The sequence below is a fragment of the Saccopteryx bilineata genome, chromosome 5, assembly GCF_036850765.1.
Source record: "Saccopteryx bilineata isolate mSacBil1 chromosome 5, mSacBil1_pri_phased_curated, whole genome shotgun sequence".
NCBI lineage: Eukaryota > Metazoa > Chordata > Mammalia > Chiroptera > Emballonuridae > Saccopteryx > Saccopteryx bilineata.
Genome location: NC_089494.1, coordinates 1,812,992 through 1,835,710, shown reverse-complemented (window position 1 = coordinate 1,835,710; position 22,719 = coordinate 1,812,992). Strand labels below are relative to the sequence as shown.

Below are 22,719 nucleotides of genomic sequence, written 5' to 3'. Positions count from 1 at the left end.
CTCTCCTTCTGGAAGCAACACCCGCACCATCAGCACAAGGTCTCTTTTCTACAATAAACACGGTTTTATGAATAGGAGGAGAAGTCTATTACTTCAAGAAAATCTACAACGATTCGGAAATGATTGACTTAACTGTTTTCAAGTCCCCTATAATCCCAGCATATGGCACAGGTGGTATGTGATCCTGAACATGTCACCTCTGCTAAGTGGCCATCTGTCACCTTCTCCTCTGGCTTCAAACCCCAGCATCTCTCTCCACCGAACCCTGAGCTGATGACCTGGCTTCCACAGGACACCCACCCCACCACCGTGTCTGTGCCCGCGTCCCCTCCTGGGAAGAAAGGTAATGACCTCTGGGACCCGCCTACGATGCCCACTCACTTCTTCAAACCCAGGAAATGCGATGCTAACCTAAAATAAGAGTCATCGGTTTCCTGCTGTTACTCAGTGCTAGGCACATGACTGCAGGTTTTCCCTTTCGTCACAGAACTCTCCTGTAAGTAAAAATTCTAAAACAAGGAAAAAGAACAACAGGAAAAGAAGGTGTCTGTGTATGAAAAGTGAGGAGGGAAGGTGCAGAGTGGGAGTCTCCGCCTCCGCCCACACTGACAACCCGGTCGGCCCCTGCGGAAGCCAGGGGCCCCACACCAGTGCTGCAGGCAGGTGGCTCCCCAGGCCAGGAAGTTTACCTGAAGCCCACCGCCCTGACTCAGCTGGACACAAACCAGGCTTGTTAAGAGATCTCAAATCCCTTGCTCCACCCCAGGCCAGGGCAGGCACCAGGACACTGGCTCAGAGCACAGGCGTGCACAGGAGCCCAGGTCTGCACAGGGAACAGAGAGCGCGTCAGCACTGCTAGGGGAGCAGCAGGCGCCAGGACACTGGCTCAGAGCACAGGCGTGCATAGGAGCCCAGGTCCGAGCACAGGGAACAGAGAGCGCATCAGCACTGCTAGGGGAGCAGCAGGCACCAGGACACTGGCTCAGAGCACAGGCGTGCACAGGAGCCCAGGTCCGCACAGGGAACAGAGAGCGCATCAGCACTGCTAGGGGAGCAGCAGGCGCCAGGACACTGGCTCAGAGCACAGGCGTGCATAGGAGCCCAGGTCCGAGCACAGGGAACAGAGAGCGCATCAGCACTGCTAGGGGAGCAGCAGGCACCAGGACACTGGCTCAGAGCACAGGCGTGCACAGGAGCCCAGGGAACAGAGAGCGCATCAGCACTGCTAGGGGAGCAGCAGGCGCCAGGACACTGGCTCAGAGCACAGGCGTGCACAGGAGCCCAGGTCCGAGCACAGGGAACAGAGAGCGGGTCAGCACTGCTAGGGGAGCAGCAGGCGCCAGGACACTGGCTCAGAGCACAGGCGTGCACAGGAGCCCAGGTCCGAGCACAGGGAACAGAGAGCGCATCAGCACTGCTAGGGGAGCAGCTCCATCCACCCCTTGAAAGCACCTCCCCCGCCCACTGGTCCTGGGGGAGCCGCAACCCGCCTGACAAGTGGGGGTGTGAAGAGAGGCACCATCCCTGCGGGGCCTGAGTGCAGGGCCGGGGGCGGGGCGCAGAGCTGGGGGGGACAGGCTAGTGGTCATCCCGGCAGACCCCAGAATCTGTGCACAGAAGAAACCTCTCTAACACTCGCACCCTGGCTCCCAGCTTCCCTTCTTTCTCAAGGGGCTGAGGCAGGCAAGCCGATGGAGGAGTGGCTGCTGGGGGCCCGGGCAGAGGAGGGTCGGTCCCACACAGGGACTGCGAAGAGCAGCCACAGGAAGCCGGGGTCCAGGAGGAGCCGCAGAGCAAAACCACAGAGACAGCGGCCTCCGGACCCGGTGAGGGCCAATGGCCCGTGGAGAACAGTGCCCACTCAGAGCTGACACCCTGGAGGACAGCCTACCACACAGGGAGGTGGTTTGCAGAAAGGGAAAGAAAAAGGTTTCCATAGCCGTACAGATTTGGAAAACTTTGCTTAAAGCACGATACTTAGAAATATCCTATCTGGAATGAGAGTTTCATAATCAGAGTGGATGCTTTTTTTGTTATAGAAACAATGTCATGGACTCAGCTCACAATAAAAAGCCTGGGCCAGGGACAAAGGGGCCCCCGCCCACGGTCCTGGGGCCACCCCGGTGTGAAAGTTCTGGCCCCAGCTCCAGCTCAGAACACAGCCTTGGCCCTCCCACAGAAGGGACCGGCGTGTCTGCCCGAGCAGCACCAAGCTGGTGTCCATCTCACTCAGGTGGGAGAGGCCACCCCGCTGGCTACCCACCCCCCTCTCTCCATGTTCCCCCAGTAACGCGGAGCCTCGAGACAGCCTTCCGGGGAGCCGAGCCCTGGGCGGGCGTGCCGACTTACCAGTGCTGGGCATGTGGCTCACACGGGCAGGGGTGAGCTGAGCCCTGGGCGGGCGTGCCGACTTACCAGTGCTGGGCATGTGGCTCACACGGGCGGGGGTGAGCTGAGCCCTGGGCGGGCGTGCCGACTTACCAGTGCTGGGCATGTGGCTCACACGGGCAGGGGTGAGCTGAGCCCTGGGCGGGCGTGCCGACTTACCAGTGCTGGGCATGTGGCTCACACGGGCAGGGGTGAGCTGAGCCCTGGGCGGGCGTGCCGACTTACCAGTGCTGGGCATGTGGTTCACACGGGCAGGGGTGAGCTGAGCCCTGGGCCGGCGTGCTGACTTACCAGTGCTGGGCATGTGGCTCACACAGGCAGGGGTCAGCAGCTCCACGGGCTGGTCTCGGCCGGAGAGTCCGTCTGCAGGACAGAGAAAGTGTTTGGCTTCAGGAACAGCTCAAGTTTCAGTGAGAACTCCACACTCAGAACTGTCGGGGGCAGCTCCTCACACACAACGGAAACGCAAGTGTCCTTCTCACTTGAGAAGACAGATCTGACCCTGTCACAGGCTGTCCTCACTTGCTGAATCAGAAAATGAAGACCCTCCATCGAGCACCTGAAACAGACCCCACGTGAAGTCCCCCAGGTGCAAACTCAAATTTCTGGCTAAATAGCTGGCTGTTTGGTTAGTAGCCTCACTGTACCTGCGCTCACCAGAAGTCAGCTTTTCTGCAGGGACCACAAGCAGAAAATCACTAAGAACAGAAAAGCGGCTCACGCTTGCCAGGCACTGACAACCGACCTGTGCGGGGCGGACAGACCCCAGGACGCCGCTCCCATCAGCTGTGGGCGTGCCCGCGGGGAAGTCCAGGGGAGGAAGGGAGACACCGCTGCTCTCAGGAGCTCACCTGGGCAGGAGCTCACACTGAGGAGCCGTCCCCTGCGACACCCCTCGCACACTGTCCAGGCTGACGACCAAGCTGGGCTGGCAGCCCCTCCGCCACCCAGGCCCAGGCAGACTGCCCGAGACGGACCGTCAGCACTTTCTCAGGCAGAAAAGAAAGCAACTCTGGCTACACTTCCAGGAATCGCGCTTCTTTAGCTGCCTACTGGCAAGTGTGCCGCGCGGCCCACAGTGAGAGGCACCTCCACTGACGTAGGAGAAACGGGAGCGGCACATAGCACCATCGGCTCCTTAGGCGGACTTTCAAATCATGACGAAAACAAGTAACTTTTGGTCTGATCCTGTAAAGCCTTGCTTCTTACCCAAAACGGATAACGCTCGTGGAGCCTTCAAGTTTTGTGTTACACACCACCCCTGCGTGTCTTTGGAGATGTTCAAGATCCAAGGACAGAAAGTGACCCAGGAAGGTCTAAGGGTGCTCAGGAAAAGTGAGGGTCCCTGAGGAAGGAGACGGAGGGGAGGGAAGGTGGGCGAGGCCCCCGGGGCCTCCATCGCGGCCTCTGTGCCCACGCCAACCCCGCTGCTCCCCCAGAGAGAGGCAGGCGGCTCTGAGGGTGCCCGGCAGGATGGCAGCTCCTGGCCACTCAGAAGACCAGGCACGGAACGTGCCGTCCCTCCCACGGCCAGCCCCTCCCCACTTCGGCCACTTGAAGGTATAAGAATAGTTACAAGAGAATGGCAGCTCTGGGGGTTAAGACAGTCTGTGTTCCCCAAGTCAGGAGAAGGACGAAGGCCACTGTTTTGACCCTGAAAGCAAACGCCAGGCCCAAACAAGTACTCCAACTACTGACCCCGAGGGCCTCTCCCCAGGAGTACGGCCACTGGAAACGGTCTGGGCACTGACCTGTACACCCAGGGCCACACGCACCTTCACTGCCATTCAGAGGCCTCGAGACAGTGGCGGGAAGCATGTCTCAAACCTTTCTTCTGAAAACCCGTAAGTGAAACTGATTTCATTTATAAATGAAATGATTCATATTCCAAACTGAAAACTTCAGGAAATAGTACATTCTGCCTTCTAACCCTACTGTAAACACTTTCAGAAACACAAACAGCAAGTCTGACACCCCTCCAGCTGCAGCTCCCGGATTGGGGGGGGGGGGGGCTGGAGCCAGGGGCTGGGAAACTGTCCTGCTCAGGGCTCTGCAGCTGGGCGCTGACGGGGCGCTGACGGGCGCTGAGTGGGCGCTGAGTGGGCGCGGGCTGCTCTTCCGTCTCCACCCGCGAATGTGCGTCCCTGAACATCCACCCGAGTCCCCTCCTCGTGAAACCTTGGCTTCCATCTGGGTGGAGCTCTAGAACCAGCAGACGCCAGCCAATGTCCCCACTTCACAGATGAGGACACCCCAGCCTCCAGGTGGTCCATGGCTGCAGGGGCAGCATCTGGGCTCACGTGCAGACCTTTCTCACCTTGGGGCTGAGCTGCTGGTCTACCCCAACTCCTGAAGGTCTAGACTCTCCAAAGCCACAGGAACAAATGACGCCTAGTACCACGTTCCTCTGTGCACGCTAGAGCAGGAACACGCAGTGAATCAATCGGGTACGAGTTAGAGACACGCGGCATCAGTGTATTCAAAAGCTTCACCACAGGTTTCACCATCTGTGGACGGCTCGGCGGAGTCTCGGCTCACCCGCAGCAGTTCTGGGCACTGGCCTCGGGTACATCACACTGAGTCGCCAGGAAGAAACTAATGTGCATGGACTAGCTGGCAGCAAAGAAAACTTGGCCATTTCATTAGCATGACAGCTTCCACACGTCAACCAGGAGCCGCACACGCCACACCCAGGTCATGGAGAGGCATGCTGCCTGTGCTCAGTACACAGGCTGGGCCTTGGGGACATCGGACATCCTGGCCATTCAAGCCCAGGCCCTGACTTCTCACGTCCTTGTGGACTGAGGTCAGACTGGGATCTGAGGGAAAGGTGTTCTGAGCCGGCACCAAGTCACCATACACCGGGCGCTCCAGGGAGGAGGCGACCTGCACGCAGCAAGGGGTCCACGCACACACGCGCACACAGGCACTGAAGTCCCCGGCACCTGCAGACGTGCGGAAGTAGCAGAGCAGCCTGTGACGCTGGAAGCAGCACATTCAGTACCTCCCAAGTCACTACTCACTCCCTCACCCACCAGGACAGAACACAGCGGCTCCACTGCTTCGTTACTAAAAGGAGGGAGACAGAAGTAGAAACATAGGTGTTTTCCAAGAAGGCAGTTGACGGACTGGTAGCAGGCAGGCTCCAGAGCTGAGAAGTGCCCGTGTTGGGAGGCCTCTGACTGAGCAAACGCAAACAGCAGCAGGGTCGCGTCACCGACAGCCCAGACACTGGGACCCAAGGCCCAGGGAGAGGCACTCAGCTACGCACTCCCACCTCCAATACTGGCCCAGTTCTGCTACTATCTCATCAGGAGCCCAGACTGAGAGTCCTGAGTACAAGACCCAGACATACGGGTGAGCCCTGACATGATGCGGCAGAGAGCCCGGCTCAGGGCCACGAAGAACACGGAGGCTTGGAGGCCCTCTTCTAGCTGCTGGAGGTTCAAATCCAACTACGCTAGAACACGTACCCACTCCGCATGATGCCTGCAGTGGGCCCCACGTGTGACGACATGCCAAACACACGCCACTGCAAAGAGACAGGAAAGCCAGCCTCTTCGACGAAGAGAAGCAGCACTGTCACTCTGCACACGGGGGCAGAGCCGGCCCCGCGGCTGACCAAGGGCCCTACAGACCCAGTTCCACATCTCAGTTCCCATAAAAGCATTTCAGTGTGTGCAGCTGAGACCAAATGCTGGGACAAAGCAAAGAGACATTTAGGGGACAGGGGCTTCAGGGGCAAAGGACAGTTCAGAACCCAGATCCAAGCACATCACCAGTATGTGACCTGGCAGCCACATGCAGAGAGCAGGCTCCACCAGGAAGGAATGGCGAGCAGTGGGCACACAGCCACCCAGATGTGTGCCGGTGCCCATGACAACACGGGCCCACTAGCCCACACAGGCTCACACCTAAGTGCTGGCTGCTCAGCACATCACGTTCCAGAGTAAGCAGAGATGAGCATCAGGCATACTTTTCCGATCTGAGTCCTCTGCTGAAAACTGAGGCTGCCAAGGAAGCCGCAGTAAGAACCTAACAACAGGGAGAGGTGATCAAAGCCCTACCTCCTCTGGGACCCCAGGGTTCCCCTGCACGGTCTCCCCCACCCCACCCCCGACCCCCTGCCTCCCCCGAGCACCCGACGTGGAAACCCACTGCACGGGGCTGGTCTTCAGGTCCCCACATCACAGTGTGAGCTGGAAAAGGGAGGGGGAACAGGAGCCCCCCCCCCACAGGAGCTGAAAGCACCGTGTCCTCCAAGTCCATTCGGTGTGACCCGCCAGCCACGGACATGCGTGAACACAGTCACATGTGCAGCAGAACCACCCAGCAAAGCAGCAGCACGCTGCTCACGGTTACAGAGAAGCAGCCGCCTGCTGTATGTAACTCAGCATCGCCGACGGACGGCCCAGCGGCTTCCGAGGCCCCCTTGTGTGGGGACACCAGGGGGTCGGAACCTTGTCCTCAGCTCCCTGGTCTGCTCCTCCTCTCACACACGGGGTCATGTGGCCAGCACCCCAGAACCGGTTCTGTCTCGTCTATACCAGTCACAGGCCTGAACTGGACCTGGGCAAACGCCTCCTCACCTGCACCTGTAGCGTGCACCTGTAGCGCGCACCTGTACCGTGCACCTGTACCGTGCACCTGTAGCGCGCACCTGTAGCGCTGCACCTGAACCGTGCACCTGTAGCGCGCACCTGTAGTGTGCACCTGTAGCGCTGCACCTGAACCGTGCACCTGTAGCGCGCACCTGTAGTGTGCACCTGTAGCGCTGCACCTGAACCGTGCACCTGTAGCGCGCACCTGTAGTGTGCACCTGTAGCGCTGCACCTGAACCGTGCACCTGTAGCGCGCACCTGTAGTGTGCACCTGTAGTGCTGCGCCTGAACCGTGCACCTGTAGCGTGCACCTGTAGCGCTGCGCCTGAACCGTGCACCTGTAGCGCGCACCTGTAGCGTGCACCTGTAGCGCTGTGCCTGAACCGTGCACCTGTAGCGCGCACCTGTACCGTGCACCTGTACCGTGTACCTGTAGCGCGCACCTGTAGCGCACACCTGTAGCGTGCACCTGTAGCACTGCAGCCACAGCCCAGCCGCACCCCAGGAACCCGCTCCCATCTGGATCAGGGGGAGGATGAAGAACAGGGCAGGAGCAGACAGACACCGGGAAAACGAAAGGAGGGGTGGGAGATGAGGCACATCCCAGTTACGACTCATGCCCTTCTTCACTTTTCAGGTCCAGGTTTCCAACATTTCCAGAAAACAGAGTTCCCAGGGTCTTCTGTGGAACCCACCAGGGCAGCCAGGCCCTGGGAGGCTGCAGACCCCCTCCCCCGCCGCACCGTGGACACCTGCCCAGCTGTTCTCCTCCACCTGCTCCCGCTGTGAGGAGCTTCTAGGACACGGGCACAAGCCGCACTGGGAGCCACCCCAGAAAATCTGTGGCCCAGCGTCTCGGCTCCTGCTTGGACCTCTGCTGCTCCTGCGTGTCTGTGACCAGCACAAGGCTCTGGAGGGTTCCGTGGCACCGGCCCCTGGACACGGCTGGGCATTCTGCCCACAAGGCGGCCTCAAGACAGCAAGAGGGGCCTGAGCCGCGACGAAGCTCTTTCTACCCCTTCGGACCCGAGTCCACACGTCCTGGAGGGCCTGGCGGTCTGAGGCCCGTACAGCCAGGGGCTGATGCGGAACAAGAGACCGGGTCTCCTTAGAAACAGCGCTGAGAGAAGTCAGAATTCCTGCGGTAGGGAGCCCTGTGGTGCTGTGTGTGTTGTTAAGCTCGATGCAGGGAACAAGTTTTCACCCAGGAGGTTACCCTTTATAAAAAGGTCAAAGACTCACCAGGGTCTCTGGTCTGGGGCAAGACGGCTGTGACGCACTGAGCAGACGTGCAGGCCAGCCTCCGGGCCCGGCACACCACGGGTGTCGGTGGGCGGCTGCCGGCAGAGCTCACCTCCGGAGCCTCTGCACATACTGTGTAGATCGGGGGCCACAGGCCTCCCCACAATGTTGGTGTGAAGCCGCTGTTTCCTGGCACCCAACCTGAGTGACCTGGGACCAATTTCACTAGAAATTTCACCCCGTTCAGCTGAGTTATGAAAGGGAGTTAAGTGCATGGAAGTATCCCAGCTCAGAGATGGAAAGGACTCATCAGGTCACCAAAATACTCAACCCCTAGGCCTCTGGCCTGGCATGAACACCCTGGAGGGGCAAAACTCCTGCCCCAAGCAGGACCTGGCCCCCCAGGCCTCCCTCCAGTTCCCCTGAACGGCACCAGCCCCAGGGTGTCCCCACCCTGCTCTCTCACAGCCGGCGTCCAGCAGGGGCCACCCCCCCACCAGCTCCGGCCACCAAACAGGCATGCCCTCCAAGAGTTCCACTAAAGCTTCGAGCTTCCCAGTCCGTTCAATGTTTCTTCCCCTCACCATGCACGTTACTGAAAAATACTCAAGTTCTATAATAATGACACGTCTGCCCATTAACAGGAGTTAAACTTGAACGAGGTAAGCGTTCTGAGTTCCAACAGTCTCTCTGTGTTTGTTAGAGAAAACGAAAACTGAATGCTCTTTTCTAAGCTGTTTTCCCTTCAGGATGGTGGGCAGACACTTGAACGTCACAGCTGACCTGTGACGTACACTTAACCCTCCCTGGAAATCAGAACTGGCTCCAGCTACCAGTTACAGGGCGCGTGCCATGCCGTCAGGAAGGTGTGGGAGGGACTGGAGAGGCCACGAGCAGCGAGTGTGGAACGAAGGGCGCCCAGGACAGATGGCCGCTCCTGCACAGGGTGCAGAGAATGAGCCGCTAGGTTAACAATCCCAGACCTGTCCGCCGATCCCCAGCTCTGCATCCTGATCTGAACCATCAGAAGACGTTTTTAGAGACACCCCATAGGAAAACAATCCCAGACCTGTCCGCCGGTCCCCAGCTCTGCATCCTGATCTGAACCACCAGAAGACGTTTTTAGAGACACCCCATAGGAAAACAATCCCAGACCTGTCCATCGGTCCCCAGCTCTGCATCCTGATCTGAACCATCAGAAGACGTTTTTAGAGACACCCCATAGGAAAACAATCCCAGACCTGTCCGCCGGTCCCCAGCTCTGCATCCTGATCTGAACCATCAGAAGACGTTTTTAGAGACACCCCATAGGAAAGCTGCCCAGAGCTCGGGTATACGATGCTATCCAGGAATCGGTCTTCATCTGTGGAGGGTGACGATGGGCCGTGTCTGTTAAACACACAGCACTTACATGAACAGGCTGCAGCCTCTGGGATTTGTTCTAAATTCTTAGGTGAATAAAGGGGGGGGGGGTGCACAGGGCAAGAGCCCACGGCCAGCGAGGACAGGCTCCAGCCAGGGGCTTGGGGCTGAGGACAGGGCTGTGTTCTCCGGGGTCTCCGGGGCAAAGATCAGCAGGCAATGGGAGGAAGGCATCTCCACGGGCAGAGCCACCTGTACACAGGTAGGTGTCCATGGATGTGACAACACCGTCTCACTTTTCATTTAAAAATGCAGTCTGCACACGCACCCATCAGAACAGCCCTGTGGTCCGTCACCTTTGGAGCTCCCCGTTCCCGAATATCCCGTCTGCTCTGAATGAGGAATTCTGCACAGTTGTGCTGGAATGTTTTTTTCCTCAAGAAATTCCTCTTCTTCTATATTAAATACTAAATATGACCCAGCAATCCCTCTTCTGGGAATCCACCCCAAAAACTGGAAAACACTATTTGTATATGTGCATATATATGTGTATATGTGTGTGTGTGTATGTATGCATCTATATATACAATACACAGATAAGTTCATGGCAGCACTATTCACAGTGGCCAAGACATGAAGACAGCCAGAGAGTCCTTCCACAGATGACCAGCTCAGAGTTCTGAAGGCAGAAAATGAGCAGAGGAGTCACTGTATCAACCCCTCTCCTTTTTCTCGTACATGCTACAAATTCTTCACAATAAGCTTTTCAGGAGATGGTGAGACACAGCCAGCCCCACTTCCTATGCACAGCACTGTCCTCCCCTCACCCGCCAGACCACAGCCTGACCAGTCTCCTCCCTGTGCTCCTGACCTTCCTCCGGCCACTTCCAGCCTCGATCTCTGCGAGCCTGCAAACCTGCCGGCAAGCCTTCGTGTCAATACACAGGAGTGGGCATCTGCACTGTGACACGAGCCGGTAACAGAGCACGGCTGACGTCAAGACAAACTGCCCGGGCAGGCCTGCTGGGAACATGGCGTTGGTGTGGTGCTGTAGCAGACTCCCCAGGTCACCCACCGTGCTTGTCACACCCAGCAAGGCTTCCTGCTGCACACCTATGGCTCGGTAGGGAGGACAGGGCCAAGTGTCCAAAGTGCCCCAGCGGAGCACCGGGCAGCAGGCAGAACGGTTGGAGGCCAGGGAAGAGGGGTCATGGTCAGCACTGCGCAGAGGGAGACCAGAGTGGGAGGCGGGGAGCACACAGCACAGCTCCAGCGGCCGGGGGGACAGGAGCAGGAGCGCTGAGGGCACAGAGAGGCCGACCTGTCCCCACGGCTTGGCTGCACACAGCTGGACAACAGAGCGAGCAGAGCCGGCAGCATGGTGGGTGGGCACTCTGGCGCCCAGGCAGTGTGCCCTGGAAGGGCTGACAGCGGCTCTGTCCTGTCTGCTGGGAGGCGATTCTGTCCTGTCCGTCCTCCCTAAGTGAGACAACAGAGACGGACAGCTCTGAGCTGGGCCCTGCCGAGCTGCCCAGCCCAGATTAGCCGTTAATAAGAGCTTTAGACAAATCGGGGGGAAAATGTCTCAGCCGCCTTTGAAAACAGAGCTATCCTTGCCCCTGAGAGGTCCTCCATCTGCCCTGTGGGGACAGATTTGGGTGAGTCATTTCAAAACTATTTCGGAGTGCCAGGGCCGTGGGAGGGAACAGTGACCTCGCATTGTAAACTGCAGATTTCTGAGTCTGTACCAGAAGTGACAGGCGACAGAAGTCACACCACAGCGCCACGAAAGAGCACCCTGAGTCTGCTGGGATCTCATGGACTCGTTCAGAACTGTCCTCTGCACAGGCTCCCTGGACGGAGCAGCAGACACCGAAAGCCAGCTCCGGTAGCTATCTGGAAACAGCCCCTTTCCTGCAGGGCCCCGGTTCACCACAGGTCTGTGAAAACCCAAAGGAGAACCTTTCCGAGTGCCGACCCCCTTTTCTGCCGGGGTCCTGTTCTCCGACTGACCCACCCTCCCTGCCCAGCACTGCCGTGAGCACTTCCCACCGGAATTCCTGCCTCCAGGGCAGAGGGGACCTCTGTGGGGAGGAGGCGGATCCTGAAGGCAGCATGGCCCAGGGAGCCCAGGGGGTCCATCCACAGTGAGCTTCACCGGTAATCACGTTACTTACACTCAGACCTAGTTTCACGTGCTCAGTGGCGACGCAGAAATGCTACAAAGAGCGGGGCACAGAGAAGCCCCTCCCCTGCCCTGCACCCCACAGATGACGCCCTCCAGGCCAAGGCACCTGATGAGGCGAAGAGCATCTCCTGGAGATGTGAGGCGAAGAGCGTCTCCTGGAAATGTGAGGCAGCAGCTCACACACCTGATGGACGAGCCACCCTCCCTGAACACCTTCTGCACTGCTGAGCGTGAGAAATGAGCTCAAAGGTGTTTGTAGTTAGGTGACAGCCAAAAAATAGCTACGCGTTAATCAGCTGTTCAAGAGACGAGTCCCTAACTCGGAACAGTCAGGCAGGGAACAGCCGACTGGAGCAAGTCCGCAAAGGCAGGTTAACTACATGGTGGACGGCATTCCAGCGCTGCCCCCGCCCGGCTGGCCCGGACCCACTCCTCCCCCAGCCACATGGGCCCCGGGGCATTGTGTCCCTCTTCCTTTAATGCAACACCTCAGGAGTGAGCGAGCACCCAACACGCTCAGGGGATGCCCAACCACACCAGCCCGGAGCAGCGCCCACAGGGCACTCAGCCTGAGGCCTCACCTGGAGAAGCCCGCTGACTGCCCGCTGTTGCCACGGCCCCAGGCACCTGGAGTCCAGAGCCTCCTTCGGCCCTGCAGGGCTGCGCCTGCTCCAAGTCACAGAAGCTGTTCAGTGTCCTCAACAAGAGCTCGGGCCAGATCCAGCCAGAATGAAACAGCAACAATGTTCACTCTGCAAATCAGACACCTCAGCTAGCTGGTACTGGGCACTGACCACAGGTCAGGCACTAAGTTTCATTCCAACTAGCTTGCTTGACCTCCCCAGGGAAATAAACAGTGACTGTCCCCACTGTAAAATGAAGAAAGTGAGCAAGAGACACAGTGCAGGTCATTGCGATCAAGGGCGGGCCAGCTCCGCGTGCTCACTCTCCACACTGCCCGCTCGCCTACAGGGTCCATTTCACATCCTTCGTCCAACAAACTTGGCTGAAGTGGCTACTGAGTGACTCCCTTAATTCCAGGGGCAGTGCCAGGCACCCAGCCGCTCTCACTGCTAAGGAGAGGGGCACACACACATGCAGCCATGTGCCAGGCACCCAGCCGCTCTCACTGCTAAGGAGAGGGGCACACACACATGCAGCCGTGTGCCAGGCACCCAGCCTCTCTCACTGCTAAGGAGAGGGGCACACACACATGCAGCCGTGTGCCAGGCACCCAGCTCTCACCACTGAGCAGAGGGGCACACACACATGCAGCCGTGTGCCAGGCACCTGGCCTCTCACCACTGAGCAGAGGGGCACACACACATGCAGCCGTGTGCCAGGCACCTGGCCTCTCACCGCTGAGCAGAGGGGCACACACATATGCAGCCATGGTGACAGGCACTCGGTCTCTCACTCCTGAGGAAAAGGGCACACAAGCCACTGTGTGGCATTGTGCTGAGAGCAGAAATCATGGGAATTGGTCCCTCAGACAGAGAGGTCGAGGGTCCTGCAGGGTGGTGACATCTGATCAAACGCAGCATGCACGGAGGAGTCATGGGAATCAGCGGGTCTGTGAACTGGTGTGCCAGGAATGTCGTGCCCGTCCACAAAAGCGTGAACCATCCTGAAGTTGTATGGAGATTACAGACCAAATGACCGGAGTCGAACTCACATGTGCTCAAGGTGACTTCTGCCTCAGCAGTCCCCAGGTGTAAAGGGCTGGACACACTGACATAAACCAGCCCCGGAAGAGGATCCCAGAGGGGACAGCAGCGAAGGCCTGAAGAGGACCAGTGTGGCAGATCCAAGGGCAGGTGCAGGGTGTGAGGGCCAGGGCAGGCTGCCAGTCAAGGCCAGGCGGAGACCTATGTCCCGACCTCTGCTGTCAAGGCTCATTTCCGCTGCCACGGAGAGTCTGAGCCAGGGCCGGGGACAGAGAGAGAGAGTGGACGCAGGGAGCCAGGGCGGGGGAACAGAGAGAGAGTGGAAGCAGGGAGCCAGGATGGGGGAACAGAGAGAAAGAGTGGACGCAGGGAGCCAGGGCGGGGGAACAGAGAGAGAGAGAGTGGACGCAGGAGCCAGGGCCGGGAACAGAGAGAGAGAGTGGACGCAGGGAGCCAGGGCAGGGGAACAGAGAGAGAGTGGACACAGGGAGTTAGGGCGGGCAGAGAGAGTGGACGCAGGGAGCCAGGACGGGGGAACAGAGAGAAAGAGTGGACGCAGGGAGCCAGGGCGGGGGAACAGAGAGAGAGAGAGTGGACGCAGGGAGCCAGGGCGGGGGAAGAGAGAGAGAGTGTGGACGCAGGGAGCCAGGGCGGGGGAACAGAGAGAGAGAGAGTGGACGCAGGGAGCCAGGGCGGGGGAACAGAGAGAGAGAGTGGACGCAGGGAGCCAGGGCGGGGGAACAGAGAGAGAGAGTGGACGCAGGGAGCCAGGGTGGGCAGAGAGAGAGTGGACGCAGGAGCCAGGGCCGGGGACAGAGAGAGAGAGTGGACGCAGGGAGCCAGGGCGGGGGAACAGAGAGAGAGAGTGGACGCAGGGAGCCAGGGCGGGGGAACAGAGAGAGAGAGTGGACGCAGGGAGCCAGGGCGGGGGAACAGAGAGAGAGTGGACGCAGGGAGCCAGGGCGGGCAGAGAGAGAGAGTGGACGCAGGGAGCCAGGGCAGGGGAACAGAGAGAGAGAGTGGACGCAGGGAGCCAGGGCGGGGGGACAGAGAGAGAGAGAGAGAGTGGACGCAGGGAGCCAGGGCGGGGGAACAGAGAGAGAGAGTGGACGCAGGGAGCCAGGGCGGGGGAACAGAGAGAGAGAGTGGACGCAGGAGCCAGGGCCGGGAACAGAGAGAGAGAGTGAACGCAGGGAGCCAGGGCGGGGGAACAGAGAGAGAGTGGACGCAGGGAGCCAGGGCGGGGGAACAGAGAGAGAGAGTGGACGCAGGGAGCCAGGGCGGGGGAACAGAGAGAGAGAGAGAGTGGACGCAGGGAGCCAGGGCGGGGGAACAGAGAGAGAGAGTGGACGCAGGGAGCCAGGGCGGGGGAACAGAGAGAGAGAGTGGACGCAGGGAGCCAGGGCGGGGAGACAGAGAGAGAGTGGACGCAGGGAGCCAGGGCAGGGGGACAGAGAGAGAGAGTGGACGCAGGGAGCCAGGGCGGGGGAACAGAGAGAGAGAGAGTGGACGCAGGGAGCCAGGGCGGGGGAACAGAGAGAGAGAGTGGACACAGGGAGCCAGGGCGGGGGAACAGAGAGAGAGAGAGTGGACGCAGGGAGCCAGGGCGGGCAGAGAGAGAGAGTGGACGCAGGTAGAGTTGGAGGCTGTCCCTGAAGTTCGGGGCGAGGATGAGGACGGGTGAGGATGCTCACCACGGCCTGGGAGACGAGGCCCAACGTGGGGTCCAGGAAGGCAGACCCATTGGTACTTCCGGGTACAGGACAGGTGCGTGATGCAAGACAGCTCCTTACACGGTGTGAGGACCAAGAAGGGACTGGTGGGTGGGTGGCAGGCTGGCTGGGCAGAGACTGGAAATCCAGAAGGCAAGTCTCACCAGCCCTGTTAATTCTGAAAGACCTGTGTCATCCCAAAGAGCAAACAGAACTTCAAAATCTCCCCTCATCATTACTTTAGGATTGTCTCAGAAAAAAAAAAAAATCACCAAAATTTTCAAGACTTGTCAATGGTTCAAAATTCAAGTTCGCAGGCCCACCAGTTCACAGCTCCACTCGCTGTGCCACCCACGGGGACCGCCGCCGCCCTCCACCATGCCTAACAGCACGGGTCTCTGCTGCCCCAGCTCCCGCCCTCCAGACCCTCGGCCCCCTGGCCGGGACCCCGCCTTCGGGGTGTGCACTACTCTCTGTAGCTGAGCTGCCGAGACTCAGGCGGGAGCTGGGCACCGAATGGTACACATTCCGCCGAGACACTGCCAGGAAGCCACGCACGAGGCACCCGCACGCAGTGAGCGTCTCGCCCGTGTGGCCGGTGCTCTGCTCTGGTCTCGCCTCGCGTCCCCAGGCAGACTCCATCCCTCCCTGACACACTGCACAAGGGGAAGCTCAGTGATCCAGGATGGAGCCTCGTCTGCAGCAGCACCCGCCACATCGAAGTTACTACGCTTCCTGTTATGATGCACAGACGGCCTCTGGTTCAAGGAAACACCTGATTTAATTTCACGTTTCTGACAAACACTGTCAGGAGCCACGTGTGTCCCAGACATGGCATCGTTCTGTGAACCCGGTGACAGCGGCAGAAACCGCCCAGAAGGGCCACGGACAAGATGTTGCAAGTATTGTAACAGCACGTCATCCTCAGCACCCGGTCCACCAACCCCGAGATGTACCCAGAGACCCTGGGCCCCCGAACGGGAACCAGCGGGGAGACCATGAGTCGCAGACTGTGCCCGTGTGCCTGGTGACATGTCTACGTGCCCAAACGCCGCCTGCCCTCCCCATCGTCACACAGGGCAGCTCTGTGCATCGGCTCCACGCCCCATCTGCTGCTTGGGGCTGTCACGGGCTCCAGGCTCCCCCAACAGCTCCTCCGGGGGCAGAAGCAGCAGGCCCAGAACCAGAGCACAGCTCCGTGAGCGCAGAAGCACCCAGAAGCCCAATGCTCACCCGCCAGCAGCGACATGTGACACCGTGTTCTCCTGCCATCGCCACCTTTCCCAGGGGAAGTGGATTTCAAGGGGTTTGGTCCTTAAAGGGCAGAGAAAGGAGCTCCCCCCACCCCCTAGAAGCTGCCATGCTCCCCTCACCTGCCCACGACGCGGACAGGAAGGGTCGTTTCTGGTGGTCTGACAGGAACTGTCACGTCCCAGCAGGGCCTGCTGCCAGAGGTCACAGCACAGGGAGGACAGGAAAGGGTGTCTCGTGAATCACACGAGGGTCCCAGGTGCCAGGTCTGGGTCTTAGAAAGGGCTTCCTCTGCCCACGCTTGCATCATGTACCCCCAGTTTCACCAACAGCCCCACCTCAACAGACACACGAAGCCAGCAAGTCCAAAAAGGGTGCCTCCCAGAGCCCTGGTCCTCCCAGAGCCCGGAGTCACTCAGAGTCCAGCAGAAAGGAGCGGCTTCTGTGTCGGAGGCTTTAAACCACTTCCAGGTGTGTCTCCTTTCGTCTGTGCAACACCTAATAATGCACACATGCATCCTTTTAACAATCATATCTCATAAAATTTTTCAAACAGTTTATTTGAAGACGACAAGGGACATACAAGTAACCCCACGCCCGTGCCACAGCTGCTCACACAGACCTGTGGGGAGACGCCGGGCTCCCTGGCACACCGGGTGCGACCACTCTGTGAGCTGCTCCACACACACGTCCCCCTGGAGCCTCGTACGGGGGACTCGCCAGAGGCAGGTGTGCAGAGCCCTACATGTGTGTTCAAGGTCCCCTCACAGCAAGCTCTTCATTCCCGAACTCCACAGCACACCCTCCCTCCACCAGAGCCGGCTCTCCCGGTCCTCCTCCGAGAAGCCAGCACACAACCTGCAGAAATCCCTCCAACGTTTCTGCTGCGCGCCCTGGGATACACTCCATCACAGCCTCCCCCAGATCAAGGCTGACTACACCTCATCATTATTCCTTTTGTAACGATTTTTATACAACACTAACTGCAGTTTCTAAAAATAGGTGATTGCACTGTGTCATGCTCTATTTTAATCTTCTAAAAATAGAGCTCTGACAGGAGCAGAGATTGCTATTAGGTGTCAGAGACAGGATGTGGATTTGTCCTTTTTCCTCTTTTCATCCTGCGGCTCCCACACGGCACCTGAGGAGTCCTGGACACCGGTGGCTGCTGGCCCTGAGGTCCGGCAGCACAGGCAGAGCCGGGGCCACTCCTGGCTGACGCTGACCTCACACAAACGACCTGGCCAGTCTGGGCTTCAGTGTCCATATCTGTGAAGCGGGTGACACGACCCCTTCCCCTCCCGGGATCGGGTGGCTTAGGTCGGGCTACTGTGCGAGCCCCTGCCTGACACCTGGTCCACGGACCTACCCACAACAGATGACCATGTGACACAGAAACCCAGCATGGGAGGGGTCCCGACTCCCACTTCCATCAGCAGGTGGATACTTCCAGGTTTTAGCAACAATTAAACAGGAAAACCAAAAGGCACAAGGATGAGCCAAGCGACAGTGTCCGTGCCCCACGGAGCCCTTACTCGATGGGCAGACAGGCCTGGGCATGCCACCTGCCTCCATCTCCTCCAAAGGGCAGGTGTGGTGCGGCCCGTGCCAAGCTGGAAGGTGGCAGACTGTTGCCAAATAGCCAGGATGGCACTTTAAAACACCTTTCCAAATTCTGAAAGCTTCACCATTCTAAGAACAGAGATTCCCAAGTTTTTAGGTGTTTCTCCTTATCGGGTTCTGTGTCGGGGGAGTCCTCCGGAATGAAGCAGAGGCAGTGATGGGGCCACTGCCCCCACCAGCCACATCACATGTGCACTCTCGCTCCAGACTGTTCTCACGAGCCCTGCACCGGGCAGTGCCCCGTGCTGGGGTTTCCTGATGAAGAGCCCACTGGCCCAAACAGCCAGGGCCTCCACCTGGCTAAGCCCCCAACGCCCACACCTCCCAGCAAGCAGCCTGTGGGCCTGGCATTGCATGGCGCAGAGCGGGAGCCTGAGCACACTCCCTTCCCAAGTCCACCGGCCTTACAGACGCCTGAAGTGACGTCTTCAGCTCCCCATACCATTTCATAATTACTGTGATACTCATTTTGTAGGATTCAACATTGAACTCCGATGACATTCAAACATATCCCACTGTGTGTTTGTGACAATGAGCAGAAAAACTAAACAAAGGAAATTTGTAGAAATTACACTAAAACAAAACAAAAAAGCAGTCTTTCTTGATCTGTAACCAAGCCCACCTTGTACCCAACTGTTCTAGCAGGAAAGAACCTGTGATCAAAACGAGCCCCTTAGGTGAGCACTCGGTTAGGACTGATCTATGTTAAATACCCAAGACAGACAGGAGGGCCTCAGGGACAGAGCAAGAGGAACTAGGGACAGGAGTGGTCGAGTCTGCACTGCTTGGCTGACACGCTGTATTCACAGGGACACCTGCAGCAGACACCACTTCACACCCGGAGAGACACAGCCTCCTCGCGCCCACAGCACAGAGCAGAACATCCAGTTTATCACAACTCGAGGTGCCTGAACCTGGCCACACCTAGTGCGTGAGGACCCCCCCTCCCACAGGGACAGAGACAGGGTGGGCATCCAGGCGAGGACAGAGCACACCAGTCACCAGGAGGGAACAGGAGGCGCTCTGAGCAAGGGCACCGAGACCCCGAGCCCAGAGCTGGCCTCAGGGGTGAGTTGCAGACGTGCCCATGAGCCTGTCCTGACTCAGAGCTGCAATGAGGCCCCTGCGTAAGCAAGAACTCTGGGAGAGCTGTGGGGTCCGGGGAAATGGGGCTGAACAACGCCACAACTCCACCCCGCAGGCAGGGAGCAGAGCTTGCTGGGAAGTCTCCTAGGATGTCCCCCCAACGCAGGGCCTCCAGTCAAACTTCTTCAGCAGCTCTGGAATGCTTAGAAATCAAGGTAAATCCTAGTCCTGAGCTTAAGAAATCCTGGAGCCCCAAGAAAGGCAAAAGAAATGGCTTTCATGGGAAAAAGTTACAATCCAGACACATGAAATGCCAAAGAAGAATGGGGGGATGGGGAGGAAGAAGGAGGGAGGGGAGACGACGTCTTGCTGAAGCGTGTGTGATGAAAGAGGGAAAGTACAAATGACACAGAGAAGCCACCCACCATGCCAGAATCAGCATCACACTGCAGACATGACTTCAAAATATCTGCAAATATTACAGCAACATGAAAAAGACTAAACCATGCGTGTTTTTAAAAAGTAAACACGTTAAATAAAGGGGAAAATATAATTAAAAGACAGGAACCCTGGAAAAAGAGGACTAGAAGTCGTTGTAAGACTCTGCTAGGATTGAGAACAGCAGACCAGCTCTAGCTAATAACAGAAACAATGAGCTGGAGAACAGATCTAGAGAACTGGAATGCAGCCCAGAAGGAGAAAAACAGGAGAGAAGCATGGGTAATGGAGTCAAACACGGACCTACTGTGACTTCCTGAAGTGCAGAACAGATGTGCCGAAACGTCCTGGTCAGAGCAATAGTCAAGAGCACACTTCAGACTCCAGACTGCAGGCGGGAGTCCTCAGAATGACAGGCGTGCTGACTCCCAAGCGGGATGAGCACAGACCACACTGGACACCCTGCAACACCACGTCCGAGTACCCACCGGACACAGGACGGAAGCACCAAGACAGAGAAGACAAGTTACTGAGAAACAGTACTGGGCTGAGAGCTAACTTTTCAACAGCAACAGAAGAAGCCAGAAGACGATAAAGCAGCTTCAACCTGCTGAGTGAAATACATGTGGCCTGTGATTCTATCCCCAGCTAAACCATCACTCAAGAAAAAGGGCTCTTTCAGGACAGTTCCCTACAGGTACTCAGAACAGTCAGCGCCTGAAACGCCTTTGGAGGCTGCCCTACAGCACAGCCTCTAACGAAACACAGCGTGGCGAACCCTGGGGACAGAATGGTCTCCCTTTGCACCCAGAGGGCGGGAAGCACCGACACTGGCCTGTGAGGGTGTCCAGGCTGGCTCTGCGGAGTCCCGCTGGGGGGCCCAAGTCCTCCAGCACAGTGGTTTCCCACTGCCGGGCCATGGACTGGTGTCACTACACCCAGAGCCTCGTGCTGATCTGTGAAGTGTCTACAATTGCTGGGTCTATGACCTGAACACAGCCGTGGGTGGTGGCTACCTCTCCCGGGACTGGAGGGAAGTTTCCGGACACCAGTAGTTGAAATGCCCGTCAGCAGGGCCTGTGGCGGATCCGTGTGTGCTGCGTGTCCGTGACGGGACCACGTGCGCCTGCTTCCCTTACCGAGGAGCAGAAAACCACTGTGCAAGTGTGGAAGGTGGAGAGTCAGAAAGCTTCCTGAGTAGTAAAAACAGAAGGCAAATAAAGAAAAAAAGGGAAAAGAGACCTGTTTTGACAAAAACTGAGAATGCTGACCACTCAGAAAGCACTGCTGAAGTAACTAAAGGATTATTTTAGAAGGAAGAAAATCATATCCAAAGTGAAATGGGCCAGAAGGAGGGGAGGGGCCCTTGTAAACGTGAGCAAACACGGATGGCCCCAAGGTTCACCCAGTCCCTGAGACCACGCGCCCTAGTGCAGCGCTGTTTCCTCAAACTCCGGCGTGGCAAGTCACTGTCTACAACGCCTCCCGGCTTCCTCTGAAGAGCAATGTAAACAACTAGGTTCCCTCTTCTCTTGGGCAGCCAAGAGACTCAGAGCCAAACTGCAGTTACTTCTGAATAATTATGCAGGATTTACAACGTGCATTTCTGGGTCCACTTCTCTTCGGTAAACTATTCTTTTTCCTTTACTGTGACTTCTTTATCTTGACTCACATCACCCTCGTTAATGAAGCAAGAATTAAGAGCAGACGCCCTGGGCATCACACTGCACAGGGATCCAAGCACTCACCCCACTGCTGTTTCCTTTACAAAGAGGACACAGTCTGAGGAACACTGAACTCGGCCCAGTTTGAGTAACTCTTTACAAAATTCTTAGCAGAAACAGAGTCTTATTGAATCCTACTTTCATATACAAAATGCCACCAAGAATACGCCTGACAGCGATCAGAGCTGGGGAGCCCTTCACAGAAATCTGCCACCTCTGTGCAAAAGCACCATCTCTGAGAAACAGTCAGTGCAGGACTGCTCACCCTCCGCCACACTCAGAGATTAGTGCAGAGGAGCCAGCTCTTGGGAAAGGACAGGCGGCTTTACGCAGGTACTTCTGCAAAGGTTCTCCACTAATGCAAATGCTGTGTGTCTTTTATTTGGATGCAAACAGCAGCTGTTTTGCACAGCCCGTACCACCACTTGGTAGTTTGTGTGGAACAGCTCAGCTCAGTGCGTTCCAGCTGCTTCTCGAGTTGGAAACACCTCCCAGAGAGCCAGCGCACAAAAGAAGTTCCCCGAAGGGAGGAAGAGCGTGTGCTGGGTTCCCGGGGCTGCTGCTTCGCTCCTAAGGCAGAGAAACGAATCCAAGAATGGATTCCGAACTCACTTCCGGAGCGGTCTGGCTTCGTGTGTGGGATTTTCTTTTAAATAGCTTTGACTAAGAAGAAAATGAAGACTGCTCTTTATATATTCCTCTGCTGAACAAATACTCTCAGAAAGGCAACACTGAGCGGCACCAATCCGCCACACAAGTGCCAATGCAGACTGGGCTGGACCCTCTGACCGCTTGGGGGGGGGCTGGGCTGGACCCTCTGACCGCTTGGGGGGGGCTGGGCTGGACCCTCTGACCGCTTGGGGGGGGCTGGGCTGGATCTTCTGACCGCTTGGGGGGGGCTGGGCTGGACCCTCTGACCGCTTGGGGGGGGCTGGGCTGGACCCTCTGACCGCTTGGGGGGGGGCTGGGCTGGATCCTCTGACCAAGAGTACCAGCAAAGCAGTCTGACCCTGCTTTCGTAAGAAATGCAGACATGTTAGCATCTCCGTGGCGTGAGCTATGAAGTCAGGGGAGCTGGGGTCCCTCAGATATCCCTCAGAAGGAACTTGCCACAGAAACTCCAAAACACGAACTGAACAGGAATTTTTTGGGTAAATAACAGACTAAGCCCATAACAACACCCTTTAATAATGAATTTAGTTACTGACTTCATTTTGTATTGCCTACTTTCCCAGCTGCACTGCTAATCACCCTGTGCTGTCCTCCCATCCTCTATGTCACAGTGGAAGGGATTCCGTTTCTAAAAATATATGCTCTGACGTCGACATTTGATGGATAAATCTGACTTCTTCAAAAATACAAGTGCAGGATAAAGGTAAACGAGGTCCTTGGACCGAGTCTCACAACAGAAGCAAAAGCCAAAGCCACACAGAGGAG

The 22,719-nt window shown here is 57.6% G+C and overlaps 1 protein-coding gene across 10 annotated transcripts in view; it reads right to left on the bottom strand.

Annotated features, from left to right (window-relative positions):
- HDAC4 (histone deacetylase 4) overlaps window positions 1-22,719 on the bottom strand; it is a 276,699-nt gene that overhangs the window by 124,693 nt on the left and 129,287 nt on the right. For 8 of the 10 annotated variants that reach the window (XM_066233668.1, XM_066233661.1, XM_066233665.1 and 5 more), the window contains one exon: window positions 2,680-2,751. In XM_066233668.1, coding sequence (XP_066089765.1) covers window positions 2,680-2,692 — 13 coding nt within the window. In that variant the 5' untranslated portion in view covers window positions 2,693-2,751. The other 2 variants (XM_066233669.1, XM_066233670.1) reach the window with 2 other exon arrangements.